The sequence below is a fragment of the Schistocerca serialis genome, chromosome 6 (genome assembly GCF_023864345.2).
Source record: "Schistocerca serialis cubense isolate TAMUIC-IGC-003099 chromosome 6, iqSchSeri2.2, whole genome shotgun sequence".
Classification (NCBI taxonomy): Eukaryota; Metazoa; Arthropoda; class Insecta; order Orthoptera; family Acrididae; genus Schistocerca; species Schistocerca serialis.
The window spans coordinates 328,573,332-328,596,351 of NC_064643.1; the positions used below are offsets into that span (position 1 = coordinate 328,573,332).

General features: G+C 42.3%; 1 protein-coding gene across 1 annotated transcript in view; it reads left to right on the forward strand.

Moving 5' to 3' along the window:
• LOC126484855 (uncharacterized) overlaps positions 1-22,698 on the forward strand; it is a 98,652-nt gene extending 75,954 nt beyond the window's left edge. Inside the window, 3 exon segments of the mRNA XM_050108451.1 lie at positions 966-1,081; positions 6,321-6,537; positions 21,873-22,698. Of these exon segments, the coding sequence (XP_049964408.1) occupies positions 966-1,081; positions 6,321-6,537; positions 21,873-22,063 (524 nt within the window). The 3' untranslated portion in view covers positions 22,064-22,698.
• Positions 22,699-23,020: the final 322 nt, after the last annotated feature.

Sequence of the window (23,020 nt, forward strand, 5' to 3'; positions counted from 1 at the left end):
ATAATGGCCACAAATATAATGAGAAATGAGGGCTCGTATGGAGGCATATACACAGTTTTTTTCCCCCAGATCTATATGCCAGTGCAACAGAAAAGAAAATTACTGGTTGTGGTACAGGATACCCTCCGCCACATGCTTTTTGGTGACTTGTGGAGTATCTATGTAGTTGCAGCAGCAGTTTGGCTTGTAGGTTGGGGTTGTGGGAGGTGGGCTGAGAGGAGAGATTGGAGAAGGGTCGCTGATAGGTCAGAGGCAGGCAGCAAGTGTGTAGGATAGGAATGGAGGAGGGAGAGGCAGTAGGTGCTCAGTATAGGAATGCGATACACAGGTGCTGGTGCCAGTGAAAACATGGAACGCATGGTAACGAGGACATAGAGGAGTGATTGAGAGGGGGTGGTGGGACAGAGGGAGGGGAAACTGTTGAGTAGAGGGTGTGGGTGCTGAGAGTTAGTGGAGATTGAGGCTACGAGGCTTATGAGAGTGAAGGATGAACACAGAAGTAATTTACACATATGTAAATACACACATACCCATCACTTTATCCTTTAACCATCAGTTATCTGACTTCTCAATCATTTCTTACAGTCCATCAAGAAATTTCTATGAAATAGTCATTTTAGATCACATCAGCGCACACACACACACACCCTTACCCCCACCCCCCTGTCCCTCCCATGTCTGACTCTCTGGTGTTCAAATGCTAAGAGGCCTTTTAAGTTCAGTGTTGAAGTTATTTTAATTTTCCTGAGGTTTTCATGAACCAATTCCGTTGAATCCCAAAATCCTTTCTAACATTAGATCATATTTTGTTTCCTACCTCTTCCTTGTTTGACTGATGTAATGGTGATTCTCTAGTGACCTTGATGCTAGCAAAAATCACGTTATAATATTCCTTTCTTTATAGTAAGTTTAGAAGAAATTTCTGCAGAATTATTCTTTTGTAACTTGTTTCTTCATATTTATAGCTCCCCGCCAGTGCACAGTCTGTGGTAAACTAGCAGAGTATGAATGCAGAGAATGTTTTGGTCAGTTTGGCACAGGATTGGATAGTATTGCCTTCTGTGAAGAGTGCTTGGGAACTGTAAGTTAATACTTTGACCTTTATCATTAATACTTTTGAAATTTCTGGTACTGCAGAACTGTACAATCATGAATCAACTGTATTTGCTGTAAACATCCAGTTTGCCTTTTTTCTGTTGTGTCTGTCATACTTGTTCTTCCTGAGAGACATGTTTCTAATTTTTGTAGTTTTATACTTTACCATTGATGCTTTCAGTTACTCATTGTGATATTTTAGAGAAGAAGAAAATTTATTGTCACTCCAGACTTTTCTTCTAAGGACCCTTCATCAGACTTAAATATTTTCAGTGGTAGCATCAATATATTTTCAAGTTTGTCTTCTTGCTGTATATTTATCAAATACTCAGAATTTCTTGTAATTCAGGCACAACAGTCCCCAAAATGAAAATTACTTTTTGAAAAATTGCTTAGCTTTTCTTTTTATTGTTTTGGTAGAAAACAGTGTCAGTCAAGGATTTTTTTTAGAAAACAGAAGTGCATTTTGTTTTGGTAGATTTAAAATATCATAATGTTTCCTCTCTTTCTTGTCTATATAATTAGTGAATGTTTGTTAAATACCTTCCTCAGTAATTAATCTTGTGAAGGAATTAATTGTGTGAATAGTAGAATACTGTTTATTGCTTTGTTCTTACATTTAGTGTTTTTTAATAAGGGTAATGGTTCAGAGATAAATGGTCATTATCAGGGTAGCTTCAGTTTCTGTGACCACATTCGACCAGCGATAAACTGGTGTTTGTGTGCTGTTTGAATGTGTATTGTTTGAATAACTATGTATCAGATCGTTGATTGAAAATGTTCACAATTAAATAATTTGTTGTAGGTTTGGTGGAACACAGACACTTCATTTTTATTGCATGTCGTCCTATCCCCTCCCCTTCCGAGGCCCTCAACGGCCTTCGAGGTGACCCCTTCTTTCATCTTCCTTTTCTTCTCACGATGGCACTTATTCACTGGAATATTCGCAGCATTCGCTCCAACCGAGAGGACTTGAAGTTGCTGCTCCGCTTGCACTGTCCGCTCGTCGTAGCCCTCCAGGAAACGAAGCTACGCCCATGCGATCACATTGCCTTGGCACACTACACCTCTGTGCGTTTTGACCTACCCCCTGTGGTAGGTATTCCGGCTCATGGAGGGGTTATGTTGCTGGTCCGGGATGATATTTACTACGACCCCATCACATTGCACACCGGCCTGCAGGCAGTAGCCGTCCGAATTACTCTCCCCACTTTTACATTTTCTATTTGTACCGTTTACACTCCATCGTCGTCTGCCGTTACCAGGGCAGACATGATTCAACTTATTGCTCAGCTATCTGCACCATTTTTGTTAACTGGAGACTTCAATGCCCACCATCCCATTTGGGGCTCTCCAGCATCGTGCCCGAGGGGCTCCCTGTTAGCAGACCTTTTCAACCAGCTCAATCTTGTCTGCCTCAATACTGGCGCCCCTACTTTTTCGGACACATTTCACACCTATTCCCATTTAGACCTCTCTATATGTACTACCCAACTTGCATGCCGGTTTGAGTGGTATGCCCTTTCTGATACATATTCGAGCGACTTCTTCCCGTGTGTCATCCATCTCCTGCATCATACACCCTCTCCATGCTCAGCTAGTTGGAACATCTCCAAAGCCGACTGGGGGCTCTTCTCTTCCAGGGCGACCTTTCAGGATCAAACCTTCACAAGCTGCGATAGTCAGGTCGCACACCTCACGGAAGTCATTTTCACTGCTGCTGAATATTCCATCCCTCACACTACTTCTTCTGCACGTCGCGCACTGGTCCCCTGGTGGAGCGCAACATGTAGAGACGCTTTACATGTTCGTCGATGTGCTTTACGCACCTTTAAATGCCACCCTACAGTGGCGAATTGTATCATTTATAAACGATTACGTGCGCAGTGCCGTCATATTATTAAAGAAAGCAAGAAAGCCAGCCGGGCTGCTTTCACAGGCACCTACAACAGTTTTACTCCTTCTTTTGTTATCTGGGGTAGCCTGCGCCGTCTATCTGGCACTAAGGTCCACTCACCAGTTTCTGGCTTGACGGTCGCGAATGACGTCCTTGTGGCCCCTGAGGATATCTCCAATGCCTTCGGCCGCTTTTTCGCAGAGGTTTCGAGCTCCGCTCATTACCACCCTGCCTTCCTCCCCCGAAAACAGGCAGAGGAGGCTAGGCCACCTAACTTCCGCTCCTCGAATCGTGAAAGTTATAATGCCCCATTCACCATGCGGGAACTCGAAAATGCACTTGCCCGGTCACGGTCCTCCGCTCCAGGGCCTTATTCTATTCATATTCAGATGCTGAAGGACCTTTCTCCTGCGGGTAAAGGTTTCCTTCTTCGTACTTATAATCGCATCTGGATTGAGGGACATGTTCCCGCATGCTGGCGCGAGTCTATTGTTGTACCGATTCCTAAGCCGGGGAAGGACAAGCACTTGCCTTCCAGTTATCGACCCATCTCGCTTACCAGCTGTGTCTGTAAGGTGATGGAGCGAATGGTTAACTCTCGTTTGGTTTGGCTGCTCGAGTCTCGGCGCCTACTTAACCAATGTACAATGTGGATTTCGTAGGCGCCGCTCTGCTGTTGACCATCTGGTTACCTTGTCGACCTTCATTATGATTAACTTCTTGCGGAAGCGCCTGACCGCGGCTGTGTTCTTTGATTTGGAGAAGGCTTACGACACCTGTTGGAGGGCGGGCATTCTCCGCACCATGCATACATGGGGCCTTCGCGGTCGCCTCCCTCTTTTTATTCGTTCCTTTTTAATGGATCGACAGTTCAGGGTACGTGTGGGTTCTGTCCTGTCAGACACCTTTCGCCAGGAGAATGGGGTGCCACAGGGCTCAGTTTTGAGCGTCGCTCTTCGCCATAGCGATCAATCCAATAATGGATTGCCTCCCCGCTGATGTATCAGGCTCCCTTTTCGTGGACGATTTTACCATCTATTGCAGCGCGCAGCGTACATGTTTCCTGGAGCGCTGTCTTCAGCGTTCTCTTGACCATCTTTACTCCTGGAGTGTCGCCAATGGCTTCTGTTTTTCTGCCGAGAAGACGGTCTGTATTAACTTCTGGCACTACAAAGAGTTTCTCCCACCATCCTTATGACTCGGTCCCGTTGCTCTCCCATTCGTGGAGACAACAAAATTTTTAGGTCTTACATTTGACAGGAAACTTAGCCGGTCTCCACATGTGTCTTATTTGGCTGCCCGTTGTACCCGTTCACTAAATGTCCTCCGTGTTCTCAGTGGTATGTTGTGGGGAGCGGATCAAACCGTCCTACTTTGCCTATATCGGTCGATAGTCCGCTCAAAGCTGGATTATGGGAGCTTCGTATACTCCTCTGCACGGCCGTCCATCTTACGCTGTCTCAACTCCATACAACATCGGGGTTTACGTCTTGTGATCGGAGCATTTTATACTAGTCCTGTCGAGAGTCTTCATGCTGAAGCCGGTGAATTGCCACTGCCCTACCGGCGCGATATACTGCTTTGTCGGTATGCCTGTCGGCTACTGTCAATGCCCGACCACCCGTCTTATCGTTCCTTTTTTGACGACTCCCTCGATCGTCAATACGGGTTGTATGTCTGCCCTGCTACCCCCTGGAGTTCGCTTTCGTCGCCTCCTTCAACACCTTGATTTTTCACTCCCTGCAACCTTTCGAGTGGGCGAGAGCCACACGCCACCTTGGCTCCAGGCTAAGGTTCGCGTTCACCTTGACCTCAGCTTGCTCCCAAAGGAGGTTACCCCCGGTTCGGTATACCGCTCCCGTTTTGTCGAACTTCGTTTGAAGTTCATTAATATGACCTTCATTTATACAGATGGCTCTAAGACCAATGACGGGGTCGGTTGTTCATTTATTGTCGGGGCACAAAGTTTCAAATACTGGCTCCATGGCCATTGTTCGGTCTTCACAGCTGAGCTCTTTGCCCTCTACCAGGCTGTTCTTTACATCTGCCGCCACCGACATTCTGCTTATGTCATCTGCTCCGATACCCTGAGCGCCATCCAGAGCCTCAGTGATCCGTATCCGGTTCACCCTTTCGTGCACCGGATCCAATGCTCTCTTCAGCAGCTGGTGGATGTCGGTTCTCCGGTTAGTTTTATGTGGGTTCCTGGCCATGTCGGTATCCCTGGGAACGAAGCTGCAGATGCCGCGGCCAAGGCTGCGGTCTTCCAGCCTCGGACACCTTCTTGTTGTGTCCCTTCATCAGATTGTAGCAGGGTCATTTGTCGGCGCATTTTATCGCTGTGGCATGACGATTGGGGTGCACTTACGGACAACAAGCTTCGGGCCTTGAAACCTCTTCCCGCAGCTTGGACGTCCTCCTCACGTCCCTCTCGGCGGGAGGAGGTAGTTTTGGCCCGGTTACGAATTGGACGCTGCCGATTCAGCCATCGCCATCTGCTGACGGCTGCACCGGCGCCGTTCTGCCCTCGTGGGCACTTGCTGACGGTCCGCCACATTTTAACGTCCTGTCCGGATTTTACTACACTGCGTCTTGATCTTGGCCTGCCATGCACTCTCGATGCCATTTTAGCGGTTGACCCACGAGCAGCTGCTCGCGTTCTTCGTTTTATCAAATTAACCAACCTGTCTAAGGACATTTAATTATGATGTTTTTTTAATCCTATGCCTGTCGATCTTCTATCGTGTTTTCCCTTTTAGTTGCTGTTTTAAACTTGTGCCTCGCGGTGCATATGAATATCTTCTAGCAATAATTTGGTAATTAGTCAAAATTGGTTATCATACTGCTTGTGTGCTCTGTGACTGAGACACATAATATATGATAATTTTCTTAAAAAAGCTATAAAGGCAGATATCCCAAGTTTTTCAATAAGTTGAAATTTTAATCTCATCCTGGAGTTTGTTACCCTCCTTTCTAACTTTTGTGTCGGTTACCTCAGGAAGAAACTATTAGTTCCAAAAGTTAGGAGTAGTTTTTCACTTTGAACCATATCAGTTGTAGAGTTTCAGCACCTGAGGGTAAATACTGGCCAGCCATTCTGTCTCTCGTAAATTCAAAGTACTTACAATTTTATTTATCAATATCTGGATTGAGTGTCCCCTGCATGACATGGAAAAGAATGATGTTATTTGTTCTTAATACTCGGGTCTGCAAGAGTATTAACTGTGGATACTCTCTCCCTATTCTCCTATCCTTATCATTGAAGTGTGGTTATGTTTATCATTGAATTGGTAAACAGTGCATTGAAAACATTTTTGTGTATTTACAGGCTCATAGCCATCAACGAAGAAATAATCACGCGTGGCGCCGACTGTCAGTGCCTGTGGAGTTTTCCGTTTTGCAAGACCACTGCCATATACCCCGACTTTACATGGAACTATTTGCAGTTGTTTGCATTGAAACATCTCATTACGTAGCATTTGTTAAGTGTGGTAGTGGATCTGAGGCTCCTTGGTGTTTCTTTGACTCAATGGCTGATAGAAAAGGTATATACATACATTTAATTTTGTAACATTTGTTCATGATTAAAAATGTCAGCTGTATCATAAAAATGCTATTATTCTTTGTTTTGTGGAACCATCCAATACATTTTGGCCCCATTAAGGAACTCCATTGAGGGTCCTTAGGTCTAAGTTATGGTCAAGACAGAGTGGTATAATCGTAACCATAGTTGTAAATAGAAACTAACTTACATTTCAGTAGACATAAAGCTCAAGCACTCCATCATTTTTCTGAATTATGCTAACATAAGGCACAGACAACATATAAACTAAACTTAAAAGTTTTGTCTCTGAAGTAACTGAAGGATTTTAGTGTTGGCACAATTCAAAGTACAGTGTGTGATACATTTTATGTCTCCATGATAAATTTTATTAATATAGTTCTGTTCTACTTGCTTGTTTTCTGTTTTCTTTTTCTAATCATGATTAAATTCATGAATCGGGGAGGGTAACTTCATGTTGGAAAATGTCATAGAGCAATCGAGTGTCTGCTGGAAGGCAGCCGGGTGCCTATGGGTGTCGTGGTGGGCAAGTAACTGATATGCGGGCAGTCAGGCAGCTGCACCGTAGCCGACGCAGCTTTTCTGCCAAGGCCGAATGCCTGTGGACGGCGTTGGCCAAGTGATGTGGGCATGCACGGAATGTCTGTTCGGCAAGTAGCCTGTAACACCTGCACCTGTCTGCAGATCAGCTGATGGGTGTCAGCAGTGTGCACATTCCATATGGGGCAATGTTGGTGCAGCTTGGTTTAGAGTATGAACCTTTCCTATAGGAAAAGTTTTGTTTTGGCATCGACAGCTATCTCTCTCTGTTGGTACAATAGAGGGCTGCGCAATGCCTTTCAGAAAGGTACAAAATTTTTATATGGGATGAAAGCATATTGATACAAAAATCTTTTGAGTTATATTCCATGTGAAATCAACTAGCAAAGAAATAAATTTGAACTTTGACAGTTTAGAGGGTGGTTGTTTTTTTTAAGTAGTTTGTTCTACCTGTCAAAATAGGTAAAATATAAAATTAAAAATTGTATGGAAATTTCATTTTTGAGTTATTAATGTTTAAGGTGTAGTGGTTCTTTTTTAAAGTTTCACAAAGCAAGTGATTTTTGTGATGTTTTGAAACATTAAAATGGCTGTATCTCAAAAACTTTTGGCCTTACGTGAAATTTGTGCCATTTTATTCAGTTTCTTATGAGCCGTAAAAATATATGCTATTTGACCATATTCATAAAAACTACATATTTTTACAAACCATAGTTCTTAAATTCTCAAAATTTAAAAATCTTAAATTTTTTGTGTTGGAGAAATGTGTTATCATATATTATTTGTTAATGAGTGTGATATATAATCTCACGATGCTATTACAACGGGTAGATATTGAAATAAATTTTTCTGTTACTGCAGTTTGCTTTACACCTATATCACAACTGCCCAAGTTCAAAATAATGTGCAACTAACCAACTGCAGAAGTTCACAATAATGTGCAGCCCAGCCCCCTACTCCATGCTTCGTAAATGAATTTATTTATTGCCCTAATGTACATTTTTTTGTAGTTGCATTAATTTGTGCACTTGAAGAAGTGATAGAAAACATAACCAGCAAACAGTGGATTAATGTGACAAATTAACAGAGGAATTTGAGAAGTTTTTTTAAGCATACTTCACTACTGCAGAATGAGCTGCTATTGTATGTGATTTTACTGAAAATTATTCCTTTATACTTCAAGATGAATTCAAAGGATTCCTTTGCATTCCACAGCCTGAGTGCAGACGTGTGTTTTTAATAATCAAAATGATGAAAAAATATTATTACCTACAAAAGTTTCTTTTCATCTTAGGCAGCTTGATACACAACACAAAGCTTAGACACATTAAAAAAAAAAAATAAAAAAAAAAAAAAAAAATACTTCAGTGATGAATCAACAACATGATATGAGAATCGGAAAAAAACTTTACTAACTTATGACAAGATTAAAGATTTTATCTGAGTGGAGTAAAACTAATATCCCATCAGTCACTTTTTCTGTGTGGCAAATGATGAACATGCAGTAGAAGAAAGGAAGTTTTATGAAGCCATCACAGTCACAGGGACTCAGAAGGCTGGCACTTATTCCTATGACCAAAGCCAAAGTTGAAGCAAGAGGATTTTGATGTTCATAAAATGCATGTGGTTCCATATGCAGATGACATGCCTATGAACAAATTACTGTTCTTTTTGCTGGTACTTATGACAGCAAAAGGTTGATGAATTGTGTGCTCTAAAGAAGTAGTAGTAAACATTTTATTTATGCTTTTAGTGGACCAGTTCATTTTCTCATACAAAAGAAGACCAAGTAGGATGACTATTCCAAAGTTACATCCCACAGCTGCCGCTAGAAGAATGTATAGATCAGTGATTGTCAAACTGTGACCCAGTTCAGTCATTCTTGGGGCCTGCAGTTCTCGGCCATATTTTACAAGTGCGACCGGAAAGTTCAGTAAATGATCTCAGAAAATAAAGGAAACAAGATTTACAAGCAAAATACCTTTCTGGCCTTCAAAGTTATCACCATTAGTAACAACATCCTTTTGTCATCCTTTGCAAAGCTGTTGGAAACTGTCAGCAAATGTTTCTTGTGAAATTGCTTGAAACACCTTTGTCATGTGCAAGTATATGAAGAGTAAGTTTTTCCTGGCCAAATAGAAGGCAGGGCAAGAAAAAAAAGTTTACCAACGCCAAATCTGGAGAATAAAGAGAGAATTGAAGAACAGTCACTTTGCATTGAGCACACAGATGTTACAGATATCAACAGTGCCTGAATGCCATCCTCATAGTGATTCCACAAGAAGCTTTGCTGATAGTTTGCGACAACTTTACAACCGATGTCATAAGTGTCTTGTAGTTAATGATTATTACACTACTGGCCATTAAAATTGCTGCACCATAAAGATGACGTGCTACAGACCCAAAATTTAACCAACATGAAAAAGATGCTGTGATATGCAGATGATTAGCTTTTCAGAGCATTCACACATGGTTGGCGCCAGTGGCGACACCTACAACGTGCTGACATGAGGAAAGTTTCCAATTGATTTCTCATCCACGAACAGCAGTTGTCCAGCACTGCCTGGTGAAACGTTGTTGTGATGCCTCGTTTCCAACTTTGATAAAGGTCGAATTGTAGCCTATCGCGATTCGCAGTTTATCGTATCACGACATTGCTGCTCGCGTTGGTCGAGATCCAATGACTGTTAGCAGAATATGGAATCGGTGGGTCCAGGAGGGTAAATACGGAACGCCGTGCTGGATTCTAATGGCCTGGTATCACTAGCAGTCGAGATGACAGGCATCTTATCCACATGGCTGTAACAGATCGTGCAGCCACGTCTCAATCCATGAGTCAACAGATGGAGACGTTTGCAAGACAGCAACCATCTGCATGAACAGTTTGACGATGTTTGCAGCAGCATGGACTATCAGCTCGGAGACTATGGCTGCGGTTACCCTTGACGCTGCATCACAGACAGGAGCGCCTGCGATGGTGTACTCGACGACGAACCTGGGTGCACGAATGGCAAAACGTCATTTTTTCAGGTGAATCCAGGTTCTGTATACAGCATCATGCTGGTCGCATCCGTGTTTGGCGACATTGCGGTGAACGCACATTGTAAGCACGTATTCGTCATTGCCATACTGGCGTATCACCCAGCGTGATGGTATGGGGTGCCATTGGTTACACGTCTGATCACCTCTTGTTCGCATTGACAGCACTTTGAACAGTGGACGTTACATTTCAGATGTGTTACGACCCGTGGCTCTACCCTTCATTCGATCCCTGTGAAACTCTACATTTCAGCAGGATAATGCACAACCACATGTTGCAGGTCCTGTACGGACCTTTCTGGATACAGAAAATGTTCGACTGCTGCCCTGGCCAGCACATTCTCCAGATTTCTCACCAACTGAAAACGTCTGGTCAGTGCTGGCCAAGCAACTGGCTCATCACAATACGCCAGTCACTACTCGATGAACTGTGGTATCGTGTTGAAGCTGCATGGGCAGAGCTGTACCTGTACACGCCATCCAAGCTCTGTTTGACTCAATGCCCAGGCGTATCAAGGCCGTTATTACGACCAGAGGTGGTTGTTCTGCGTACTGATTTCTCAGGATCTATGCACCCAAATTGCGTGAAAATGTAATCACATGTCAGTTCTAGTATAATATATTTGTCCAATGAATACCCGTTTATCATCTGCATTTCTTCTTGGTGTAGCAATTTTAATGGACAGTAGTGTACTTTGAGGCCAATAAAGGTATTTTGTTTGTGACTATTGCTTCTTGTGTTTCCTGAGATCATTCACCGAACTTTTCTGATGCACTGTATATAATAATAAGCCTATATAATTGGAGTCAAGGACAATGGTGGTCGAGGACTGATGATGGTAGAATTTAGGTTTGTTCTGTGCAACTACATCACACGTTCTCCAACAGCTAATGAGCATTCAGTAGTGTATGGAGTGCTCTTTTGTAACTGTTATAATAATGAGAAAGTTAATTTTGTATCTGTTATAATAATGAGAAAGTTAAATGTGACTGAAGTGAGTTATTTAATGAATTTTTACTCCATTTGTTGAGAGTTGTCATAGCTGATTGTGATGGTGACAAATTCTACATAAGCCAGCAAGAGACATAATTTGCAGAATATGTGCTTTCTTCAAGCACAAAGGATGGGTATGCACATACCACAGCTGTTGCTTGTGACAGTGAACAATGCAATTCCCATTTGTGGCCCGATCCACATGAACCGCTGTCATTTGTGAATCATACTATAACAACTAACAACCTAATTCAAAAACATTAACTGACATTGAGATAGTTAAGAGTGTAGTTTTTTTGCTAAGCAATAAACAACTATCGGGAGACACTAATATTTTAAAGTGTGCTTAATTTTAACTGACATTGATGAATTCGGCATGAGTTAAGTAAAGTTGGCTGCTTACTACAAGGGTAATGGGGTAAGAAGTGAGGCCACTGCAGAGTTAAACAGTGCGTATGGGAGAGAATATTTTATTGTTTGTCTTCCAGTACAGACAATTCACAGGCATGTGCGACTTTTAACGATCAGCTGATAAGGCATAAAATTTGGCACAGATGTAACATAGATCCATGATGATGTACATTATAGAGACGATCACCTTAAAATATGGTGCATATTTGTCGGAAGGAATATGAAATTAAATTAAGGCTGTTGTAGTATAACAGAATGGGTAGAAGAAAAATAAGCTAAGCTGCAACCACTGTGCTGCATTCTATGTAGACATGAAAACTAACAAGTCATCTGCCCGCATGAATGGCCAGTGACAAACTGTGGCCAAGAAACAAGTGGACCACCGTGTTTGCGGAACACGCTGCCAAAGATGATATCCTTCGTTTCAATGACTGCTTCACTGCCTGTGCTATACGGGTCTTTCCCTCCAACACCGGCTTTTCTGAATTGCACAGCTGGGAACTTTTCCTGCAAATACGTCCTATGTTCTTGTAACCCTCCTGGCCACAACGTTCGTTAGTTGCTGTCCTCACCCATCCACCCCTTCCCTGCTCCCATTCCAGCACTACACAGCCATTATTCCACCACCACACCCAGTCTTTCTTTATTTATTTTATTGTATTTTTTATTTATTTCTCTCTATTCTCTTCTTCCCCCCCCCCCCCCCCCCCCCCCCTCCATCGCCACCTCTCCCTTGCCTGCCGCCCAACCTACAGCAGTTCACTGTCCGCCATCCCCACGATACTATCCCACCCCCTCCCCACCCCAGCCTCCTCCTTTCCCCTACCCAGTCGCCACGTCCATCATGCACTGGTGCTGCTGCTCGCATGTGGTTTCAGTTGCCTGAGACTGTAGTCGTGTGTGAGATTTGAGTGTGTGTGTGTGTGTGTGAGTGTGTGTGTGAGTGTGTGTGCGTGTGTATTGTTGACTAAGGCCATTGACCGAAAGCTTTAAGTGTAAAATCTTTTTGTTGTGCATATCTGCGATTCAGCATCTCTGCTACACTATGTGATCAAAAATATCCGGACACCCCTAAAAACATATGTTTTTCATATTAAGAGCACTGTGTTTCTACCTGCTGCAACAAACGACCTCGGTATGCATTATACATTGTGAGAGAGCAGAATGGGGCACTCCGCGGAACTCACTACCTTCGAATGTGGTCAGGTGACTGGGTGTCACTTGTGTGATACGTCTGTACTTCAGATTTCCACACTCCTAAACATCCCTGTTTGCGATCTGATAGTGAAGTGGAAACATGAAGGGACACGTACAACACAAAAGCGTGCAGACCGACCCCATCTGTTAACTGACACAGACTGCCGACAGTTGAAGAGGCTCGTAAAGTGTAATAGGCAGACATCTATCCAGACCATCACACAGCAATTTCAAACTGCATCAGGATCCACTGCAAGTACTATGACAGTTAGGAGGGAGGTGAGAAAACTTGGATTTCGTGGTCGGGCAGCTGCTCATAAGCCACACATCATGAAAGTAAATGCCAAATGATGCCTTGCTTTGTATAAGGAGTGTAAGCATTGGACAATTGAACAGTGGAAAAACGTTGTGTGATGTGACTTATCACGATATACAATGTGGCAATCCAACGACAAGGTGTGGGTATGACGACAGTCCGGTGGACGTCATCTGCCAGCGTATTTAGTGCCAACAGTAAAATTCGGAGGCGGTGGCTTTATGGTGTGGTCGTGTTTTTGATGGAGGGGGCTTGCATCCCGTGTTGTTTTGCGTGGCACACTCACAGCAGAGGCTTTCATTGATGTTTTAAGCATCTTCTTGTTTACCACTGTTGAAGATCAATTTGGGGATAGCAATTACATCTTTCAACACGATTGAGCACCTGTTCATAATGCACGGCCTGTGGTGGAGTGGTTACATGACAATGTAATGTACTGGCCTGCACAGAGTCCTGACCTGCATCCTATAGAATACCTTTGGGATGTTTTGGCAGGCCTACTTCGTGCCAGGCGTCACAGACCCGCATTGATACCTCTCCTTGGTGCAGCACTCCATGAAGAATGGGCTGCCTTTCCCCAAGAAATCTTCCAGCATCTGATTGAATGTATGCCTGCGAGAGTGGATGCTGTCATCAAGGCTAAGGGTGGGCCAACACCATACTGAATTCGAGCATTATTGATGGAACGCGCCACTAACTTGTAAGAATTGAGGGAAAATCCATAGGAAGTGTTCCGAATGGTGCTGACTTTTAAAGATCAGTACTTGGGAGCAGGTGACATACTTTTCTCCCCTTTACTATAGCTAGTCTGTCAGGAGTTCATAACATACCAATTTATGAAGATGATCTGTTAACGAATTTTCTTCCTGCACTCGACTAGATCAGAAAAGACCTATATCGAGGTGGTGATCGAAGGTGATTAGAAGACAATAGGGAGCAACATGAGTAGACACTGCTAAGCACTAAGTAGTGTAGAGAATGCCTCTGTCCCTCGCAAGATGCCAAATGACCACAACAGTGATGAAGCAGTACTAACTTCTTTCCTCAGTTTTGTCGCAAAACGCCATCTGAGCTTTTAAAGGCCAAACGGCGGATCCTGCCAGGTGGTGTCAAAGTAAAAAGAGGCGGCAACGACCTCTATGCCCTTTCCGCTTGACCTCCGGCACTGGAAATGTACCACAAGCTGTGCAGCTTTTTCTGGTTTCCCGTTTGCCAGCGTCACTTGACCTTCCCAACGTTTCACTCCATTTCACCAAACATTTTTGTACACCCGTTTAGCTGAGTTAATAATAAGATAGGTAGATATGCGGCCCAAGTTGCTGCCCCATGATGTCAGTATTGGTTTTTGATCAAGAAAGTTTGACAACCACTGATATAGAGACCTTCAGATAAAGACATGAGTTTCACAGATTATGTTGGAAAAGAATCTGTTGTTATAACTATTACATGTCGTGCTTGAGAGGTCTAGGTTGTGTCGTTTAAAAGGAGACTACAGTTTATAATCTTAGACTAATAAGATTGTAATTTAGTTACAGTAATGTTTTTCTTGTTGAACACAAGTAAAAAGTTTCTAATTGCAAGGCATTCAAACAAAAAAATTGTTAAATAAAGCAGCTACACCAATAGTTACTTAATAATAGTAATTTATTTGTGAAGTGAAGGTATAGAACATGTGTTACGGTGTTTGTTAAAGTATTTTCAAAGTTAACATTCTAATGCTGCATAAATTGGAAGTCACTTAAAAAAAAAAAACTTTTTTGGGATTTTGCCATTTAAGTTTTCCATTGCAACTTAGTAATAAGTCTGAAGTCCTACATACTGCGTGCTGGCTACTGAACTTACCAGTAAAATAAGATATCTTTTAATATGTTCCCACGGGAATACTTTCACACATCAACAAAATGTGTATAAATAAGCATTTTTATGAATATATTAAAGTAGTACATTTTTAAAGCTCATAAGGAACTGAGTAAAATGATATGCATTGTAGATCTGTAAGTTGGTTGGTTGGTTGTTTCGGGGAAGGAGACCAGACAGCGAGGTCATCGGTCTTATCGGGTTAGGGAAGGACGGGGAAGGAAGTCGGCCGTGCCCTTTGAAAGGAACCATCCCGGCATTTGCCTGGAGCGATTTAGGGAAATCACGGAAAACCTAAATCAGGATGGCCGGACGCGGGATTGAACCAGATCTGTAAGTCAAATAGTTCTTGAGACATGGCTATGGGTTTCAGAAAGTGACAAAGCCATGCAGCTTTGAACACTTAAGAAGTTAATAACTCAAAAACAAAAGGTGCAAAAAAATTAATTTTGGACTTTTCAAAGCAAACAACTACTACCACCAATGTACAAAAATTATCAAATTCTGAAAAATCTTTTACATGTAAATAACCAGACCATCGGTTGATTTCACATGGACTTGGCCAGAATAAGATGATGCCTGAAGTCATGCTGGGGGAAAGGGGGAATATATTTACTCATTGACGCAAATTTATAGGATATGGAATGTGTGTGTACCTAATTTTTGCTACAATATTATAAATACTAGGAGAAAAATAAACTCCTTATTGCCACAATATTATAAATACTAGGAGCAAAATAAAACCCATATAAGTTGTTATATAAACAACTATAGACCGATTAAAATCACGTGATAGTTGACACTTCACACGTTACAGCTGTTTTCTTCCAAACACAGTGCTCAGTGTCACACCTGAACCTTTCGCCGTTGCCAAACTGCCACAACAATTAGTTCACTTCCAATTTCTTGTCCGGCTTTCTTTCTTGATGTATTTGGATCCCAAATCTTCATATCATTCTTTTTTCGATTGGAATCCACTCATGTTGCCTATAATATACAATCAAGTGCCAGCCAGGCGTGCTCAACGGTTCATAACGCGGCACCCCGTGTAGCGAGTGTGAGGATACTTTCAGGTAAACAGTGACAGCGAGAACTTACGGTTTGCTTTTACCGCTAAAACTGAACTTTTGCTGCAGAAAATTGCTATGAAAACAAACACATTATGAAACCTTTGTCTTTAGTTTGCTCTTGGAGGTTAGCCTTAAATGTCGTGAACAAAGCAATTGTTGATGGCCGTTTTCTCAGGTATATTACCTATCGCGAGGTTGTGGTTAGAGTGTGAATGAGCTTAAATTAAGCGCTATAAAACAAATCATCTGCCGCACCTTGTCATTGGTCACTGAAAATTGGCTATCGACAGGGCAACTCCCATTTCCGTCATACCTCACAACACCGCTTCCAACATTGTTCTGTGTTACACCTAACAGCGTTTGTGAAGTGAGTCATCATGTTTGTGTGTCGCCTGACGTATGGACAGGTGCAGCCAGGCCATAGCGTACACAATCATACTCCACAGGCAAAGCTCAGGAGGCAAGGAGTGACAGAGCAGATCATACATATGCTGAACATATTAAATTATGCTGTGTGGTGGGCTGCCTACACCGTCTGTGTCTGCCCATGTGTGAGCTGAAGGGGAGCTTGAGGTATGTGTGTCCAGTGGGATAGCTTTGCAACAGCCAGCCAGTAATTTGACTGGTGTATCAAAGAACAGGATGGCACAGTAATGAAACACCTCTACAGCAGGCTGTTGCAAAGCTATCCCACTGGACACACATACCTGCAAGCTTTCCTTCAGCTCACACATGGGCAGCCACACACAGTATAGGCAGCCCGCCACACAGCCCAATTTCATGTGTTCAGCACATGCGTGATCTGCTCTGTCACCCCTTGCCTCCTGAGCCCTGACTGTGGAGTATTATTGTGTACTCTATGGCCTGGCTGCACGACTGTCCATACATCAGGTGACACACAAACATGATGGCTCACTTCACAAACGCTGTTAGGTGTAACACAGAGCAATGTCAGAAGTGGTGTTGTGAGGTATGTTGGAAATTGGGAGATACCCTGTCGACAGCTAATTTTCAATGACCAATGGCTGAAGGCGTTAGGATAACACCATCACAGTCATACGCGAGAATCACTTTAGAGCGGTCCATTCACCCCATCAACAGAACAGGCTCTGCTAACAGTATACTACGCCTTCCACGTCACTGGCAATGGGTTCTACACAATTCTGGTGACTGCTTTGAAGGACAGTAACAGGTGCAAACATGTAACTCTTTTGTATCGGTTGTGAATAAATTGTTGCCACTATTTAAGTTCCAACCCTCTTATGAGGCTTACTCAGGTATGCAGGGCTCTGTCTGAGTGGGCTTGTTTTTTCCTAGCTGCTTGTGGGACCGAGATGGAACTCTTGAAATCATCATCTCCTCCTCCCTGTGGGAAGGGTGTTCCACCTGGGAGTATTCACACCCGATCCTCCAAACAAATGAGGGAGGCTAGCCCTCCTGGTAACCTGCGTCAGTTGAATTATAGTAACAGGGGTCAAGGATTCATAAATCAAAATGTATTTTTGGTCATTAACAGGAAGGAAGTGACGTTTGAAAAAGTGTCCTCTTTCTATATCCATAAAGGCTTGGAAGGACTTGCTGGAAGCCTGAAGTCTATTAAACTGCTGCAGAACAGTTCCCTACTAGTCAAGACTTAACAGGGAAAAACAGGCGGAACTACTTACAAAGACGGAAAAATTGGGTGAATGTGATGTAACTGTTGAACTGCACAACTTCCTTAATTCTAGCAAGGTTATGCTCACATGCCATGACATTATGGACATTGACATAGCCAAAATTAAACTGTAACGGGCATTACCAGGGATAGTGAACGTAGAGCAAAGGATGTGTAGGAATAATGGAGAAATTGAGAAGACCACCATCTTCATTGTGACCTTTAATTCTTCAACATTGCCTGACCACATCATGGCAGGCTTCCTCCGACTTAGTGTTAGATCTTATGTACCTAACCTTATGCGGTCTACAAATTTCCAGCATTTTGGTCACACAATGCTGAGTTGTGGGGATGAAGCGACCTGTGGGAAATATGGAATGGCAGCCCATGAAGCTGGGATTGACTGTCCACCTCCAGCAGTGTGCGTTAACTGCTCTAGGAACCACACAGCCTGGAGCTGAGACAGCCCTGTTATTGCAGAGGAGCGAAAAATCCAGAAACTAAATCTCCTATGCAGAAGCCAAAAAGGAATATAAGCTGATGAAATCTCTTGTGTTTACCATTTCTTATGCTTCCATCGCACAGAAACCTGTTCCTAAGGTCAACACTTTGACACAGATGTCGTCCAGTGTACAACCATCCATCCCCAGCACCTTTACTTGCACCTGTACAAGCCAAGGCAAAATGAGTAAGGATAAAGCAGCCGCCACAGAAAAGACCACCAACAGTTCCGTAGTGAATGTCAAGAAGGCACACAATAAATGGAGTGCCTCCCAATGCCACCTTTCTCCCTCCTCCTCAAGGGACAGGGTGCAGGGAAAGGTTCACAACATTTGGGTCAAAAGCTGTCCTGAGCTCCGTCAGACATCATTCTTTCATGTCTGACTGATGTGGAGGACCTCATGGAGTTAGAGGCCTTGGATCCAGGCAGCCCCTTCACTCCCCCATGCTCTACAAGTGCTTCACCTCCACAGTGCAAAGATAGGGGTAAATTAAAACCACATTGATGAAATGGCTCCCATCCTATATGGAACTTGCAGGGGTGTGGGATTCATGTGTAGAAACTCTGTCTCTTATCTCAGGGTAGACCACTGTGTCTGTGTCTCCAAGAGTCTCATTTCCATCAGTCGTAGACCCCTAAGCTACGAAACGTATGTCCACCACTAAAAGGACGACATGAGTGGTGAGAGGGCTGGAGGAGGCGTAGTTATTTTCATCAGCATCGGCTACCACTCCTCGCCGTCCTCACTTACGACGACTTTACGAGGAGTTAATGTATCAGTGTACGTGTGTCATCCATTGACAATATGTTCCCTTTACTTGCCCCACATGATGCACTAGATGAAGAGTCCCTAACTGACCTTATTACACAGCCCCCCCCCCCCTTTCATCCTCTGTGATGAGTTTAATGCACACAATGTGCTTTGGGGCTCTGCAGCTACCTGCCCCAAGGGTAGAGCCATTGAGAGGCTTCTCGTGTCGTCATGTGCATACTTGCTAAATGCGGGACAGAGCACTTACTTCTGCACAGCAGCTGGGTCATTCTCTACCTCTGATCTCCCAGTTTGCTCTCTAGCTCTTGCTCACTCTCCTCAATGGGAAGTGGTTGATGACTTGCATAGAAGTGATCACTTTGCGATCTGGATTCACCTACCAGATGGGATGGAACCAAAAATGAAACCACTGTGATCGGTGCTCGGTAAAGCTGACGGGACACTTTATAGTGTTGGCCCAGTTCGAACATTAAGCGTATGTCGAGGCATAGGTGGATCATATTACCAAAATGATCCACCACGCTGCTGCAGCATCCATTCCACAGTCCACGGAGAACAGTAGAAGCAACCTGTCCTTTGGTGGAGTGCCAAATGCCACTCTGCAGTCAGGACCAGGCATGCGGCTCTGTGTAGGTTCAACTGGCGGCCACTTTCTTCTCTGGCTTTTTGCGGGTACCCTCAGTTTTCCTATTTTTGTTACCTGTGTTTTACATGCTGTTTTATCTTCCTGTTTTGTGTATTTTACTACACTCGTGTCAGTTAGTTTTCGCATGGGCACTAAAGACCTTGCTGTTGTGCACCCATACAAACATGTCCATGTCCGTCTTATATTATAGGACAAAAATGTGAAATTTCTGTGAGAAATTCTCATTTGTGTCTGACAATGGTTCTAGATTTTAAACTAGTTATGTTGAAATGAAACAGTGGATAATTCAGGATGGAATAACGATAATATTATGAAAACTGATATATTGTTACTCAACATTTAGTGAGATGTTGAGTTGTAGACAGGTACAACAAAAAGACTACCAAACATGCGAGATTTCAGCCAGAAGGCCTCCTTCGGAAATAGCCAACATACACATGAACATAGTTTACACACACGTAACCACTGTCTCTGGCTGCTGGCGCCAGACCTAGCAGTCAGAGACAGTGGTTATGTCCCCACCCCTACCCCCAGTGATGTATGCTTTTCGGTCAATGGCAATCACTGTAGACGAACTATATGAACTCAAGTATATTGTACGATTGCTAATGAATTTCTATGTCATTTATACCAACCTGTATTGCAGATGCTCATACAGGAAGTCACAACATTTTTTAACCATTTCAAATACCTAGTGTGAAAATATATTACTGTTTATAGAATCTGCAACACCAAAAAGTTGATCACAGCTAAATCCGAAAGTAAATAAAAATCTATTGGCAAAAAAATAACTAAGATCGCAGGGAGATGAAGTACATGCAGGCACTGCAGCACCCTGTCTTGTGCGATTACTCAGCTGTAGGCCAAGCTGTTAGTAAAGTAGAATAGTAAAACAAGTGCTTGTGTGCTTCATCATCACAAAAGGAGATGGCATCAGTTTCCTTAAGAGTTAAGGAAACAAAATAGTTTACAAAAATGGGTTTGTCACAATTTTATCTTCAGAGTGTAATATAATTCTTTTGAATTTATCATTTTTTAACAGTTGAGGATCGAGAGCAAGTTTTTAACCTATGTCTGATTTTTTTCTGGGTGCTAATTGTTCCTTTTTTCTGTTGAACCTAAATTTTCGCATATTATAAGTTAGTTTTTTGGAATTATGCTTGACATTGATAAAAATTTTTGGAAGTTAGACCCTAGGTTTTGTGGGAGGTAGCTTACGTGAGCTTATCGCACCAAGATTGATATGAAAGCACTGCCAGCCTCCCTCCCCCAATTCCTTCAGCACAAAAATATGATTTGCATGCGTGCAGAAGTAAAGTGGTGTGCTGAATGGTTCATGAAGTTGGCATTCAGCTTAATGTAAGGTGAAGCAGAACATAAATTAAACCAAAAGACATGTCATCATTATGGTGGCACTATTGATAATGTAGCATTGACTTCACAAGCCACAATGTCAAAAAAAAATTTACCTCAGCAGAAAGGGGGGTGGGGGTGGGGGGGTGTCATTCTCTGGCAGATAGCATCAAGCAATTGGTGTGGTCTTCAGTCTGAAGACTGGTTTAGTGCAGCTCTCCACACTAGTCCATTCTGCGCAAGCTGCTTCATCTCTGTACAGCCACACAACTTGCTATGTTTGAAATTGCTTGTAGTCAAATGTTGGTCTCTCCCTGAGAGGTTTTTACACCACATGCTTTCCTCCATTACCAAACTCACAATTCCTTGATGCTTCAGGATGTGTTCTATCAGCTGATTTCTTCTTTCAGACAAGTTGTCCATAAATTTATTTTATCCACAGTTTGATTCAGTAGCTCCCCATTATTTATTCGATCTGTCCATCTAATCTTAAACTGTCCTCTGTAACACCACAGTTTAGAAAATTCTATTATCTAAATATTTAAACTATCACCCACATTTCACTTTTGTAAAAAGTTACACTGAAGGAAAATACCTCCAGAAAAGAGTTCCTAACATTAAATTTGTGTTCTTTGTTAACAATTTTCTCTTTTTCAGAAATGTTGCTCTTGGTATTGTTAGTTTGTATTTTAGATCCTGTCTGCTTTTGTTGCCAAGTAGAAATTGTTCTCTTTTGACTCCGTAAATAGTTTGAAACATTTAGTTTTAACCAGAACTTACTGATGAGAATACAAATATAGGCCAGTAATTACTCTATATACCTGTGCTTGCTGTCATATTTCTTTCACTAAGGATGGTGAATGAATGAACCTGTGTAGTGTCTGTGCACTTTTTGCAGTTGGAGAAAACAGCTCCGAGTCTTATTTGTTCTTTGTTTTTATTTGTGTATGCTACCATTTTCTTGCAGGTGAACAAAATGGGTATAATATTCCTGAAATGGTTCTTTGTCCAAAACTTCCATACTGGTTGTCGGATGAAGGGACACGTTCACTTCAAGAAATAAAAGACGATCGCCTTCTACCTGAACATGCAAAACGCTTGTTATGTGATGCCTATATGTGTATGTACCAAAGTCCTGATGTAATGATGTACAGATAAGAATGGGATTAAAAATCACACTCCTGTATGTATATTTATTCTAATTGATAATTAGATCAAACTTTTGCCTGTTTTGTATTTAAAGAGACTATAACACTGTAAATATTTTTCAACATTCCTCATTGACTGTACTGCAGTTTAAAATGTAACTGTTATCAGTTGTTACAAAGTGCTTGAAATGTTAAACAGTCTTAATGAAGCTATTTTATGAATCATTTAGTTATCTGTCAGTTTTTTAAAGTATTAATGTCACTTACAGTATTCCAGGAATAACTCAATAGGAGACTTATTTTCTGAGTTGTAATTTTTTTTACCATGACTCGATGAATAAATAAGAGTGTGTGTGTGTGTGTGTGTGTGTGTGTGTGTGTGTGTGTGTGTGTGTGTGTGTGTGTGTGTGTGGGCGCGCGAGAGTGAGAGGGAGAGAGAGCGCGAGAGAATTGCCTCATAAAATTTGTAATTATTTGTTTGTTATATGCAAGTATTATGTTACAGAAAAATTATGGTATATTTAATTTCATAACTCATTTCATCACATTAAATGTGAGAATTTCAAATCCTTTGTGTTACTTGTATCTCTTTTTGTGTACATGTTGTGAACAACCAGTACCTGAATTACATTTGCTAAAAGGCTGCATATTCAGTTTCCTTTATAAATTATAGTTTACTTTACAATAGTAGCTACTTTTCAGGTGTTACTATTGTTGATTGTTCCATGCAGTACAGAGGAGCAGTGAACATGTCTTGGTATGCCATGAATCCAGATCGACCATTCCATAATAGCTTAGTTTGTGTTATTTTAATCGGTCCTTTCTTTTAATCAACCTGTGTCTTAAACGTCTCTTCTCTCCAGTCTTATTCAGGACCTCCTCATTAGTTATTAGATTTACACATGTAATCTTTAGCATTTTTCTGTAGCATCATATTTTGAAAATGTCTGTTCTTTTTGTGTCTGAA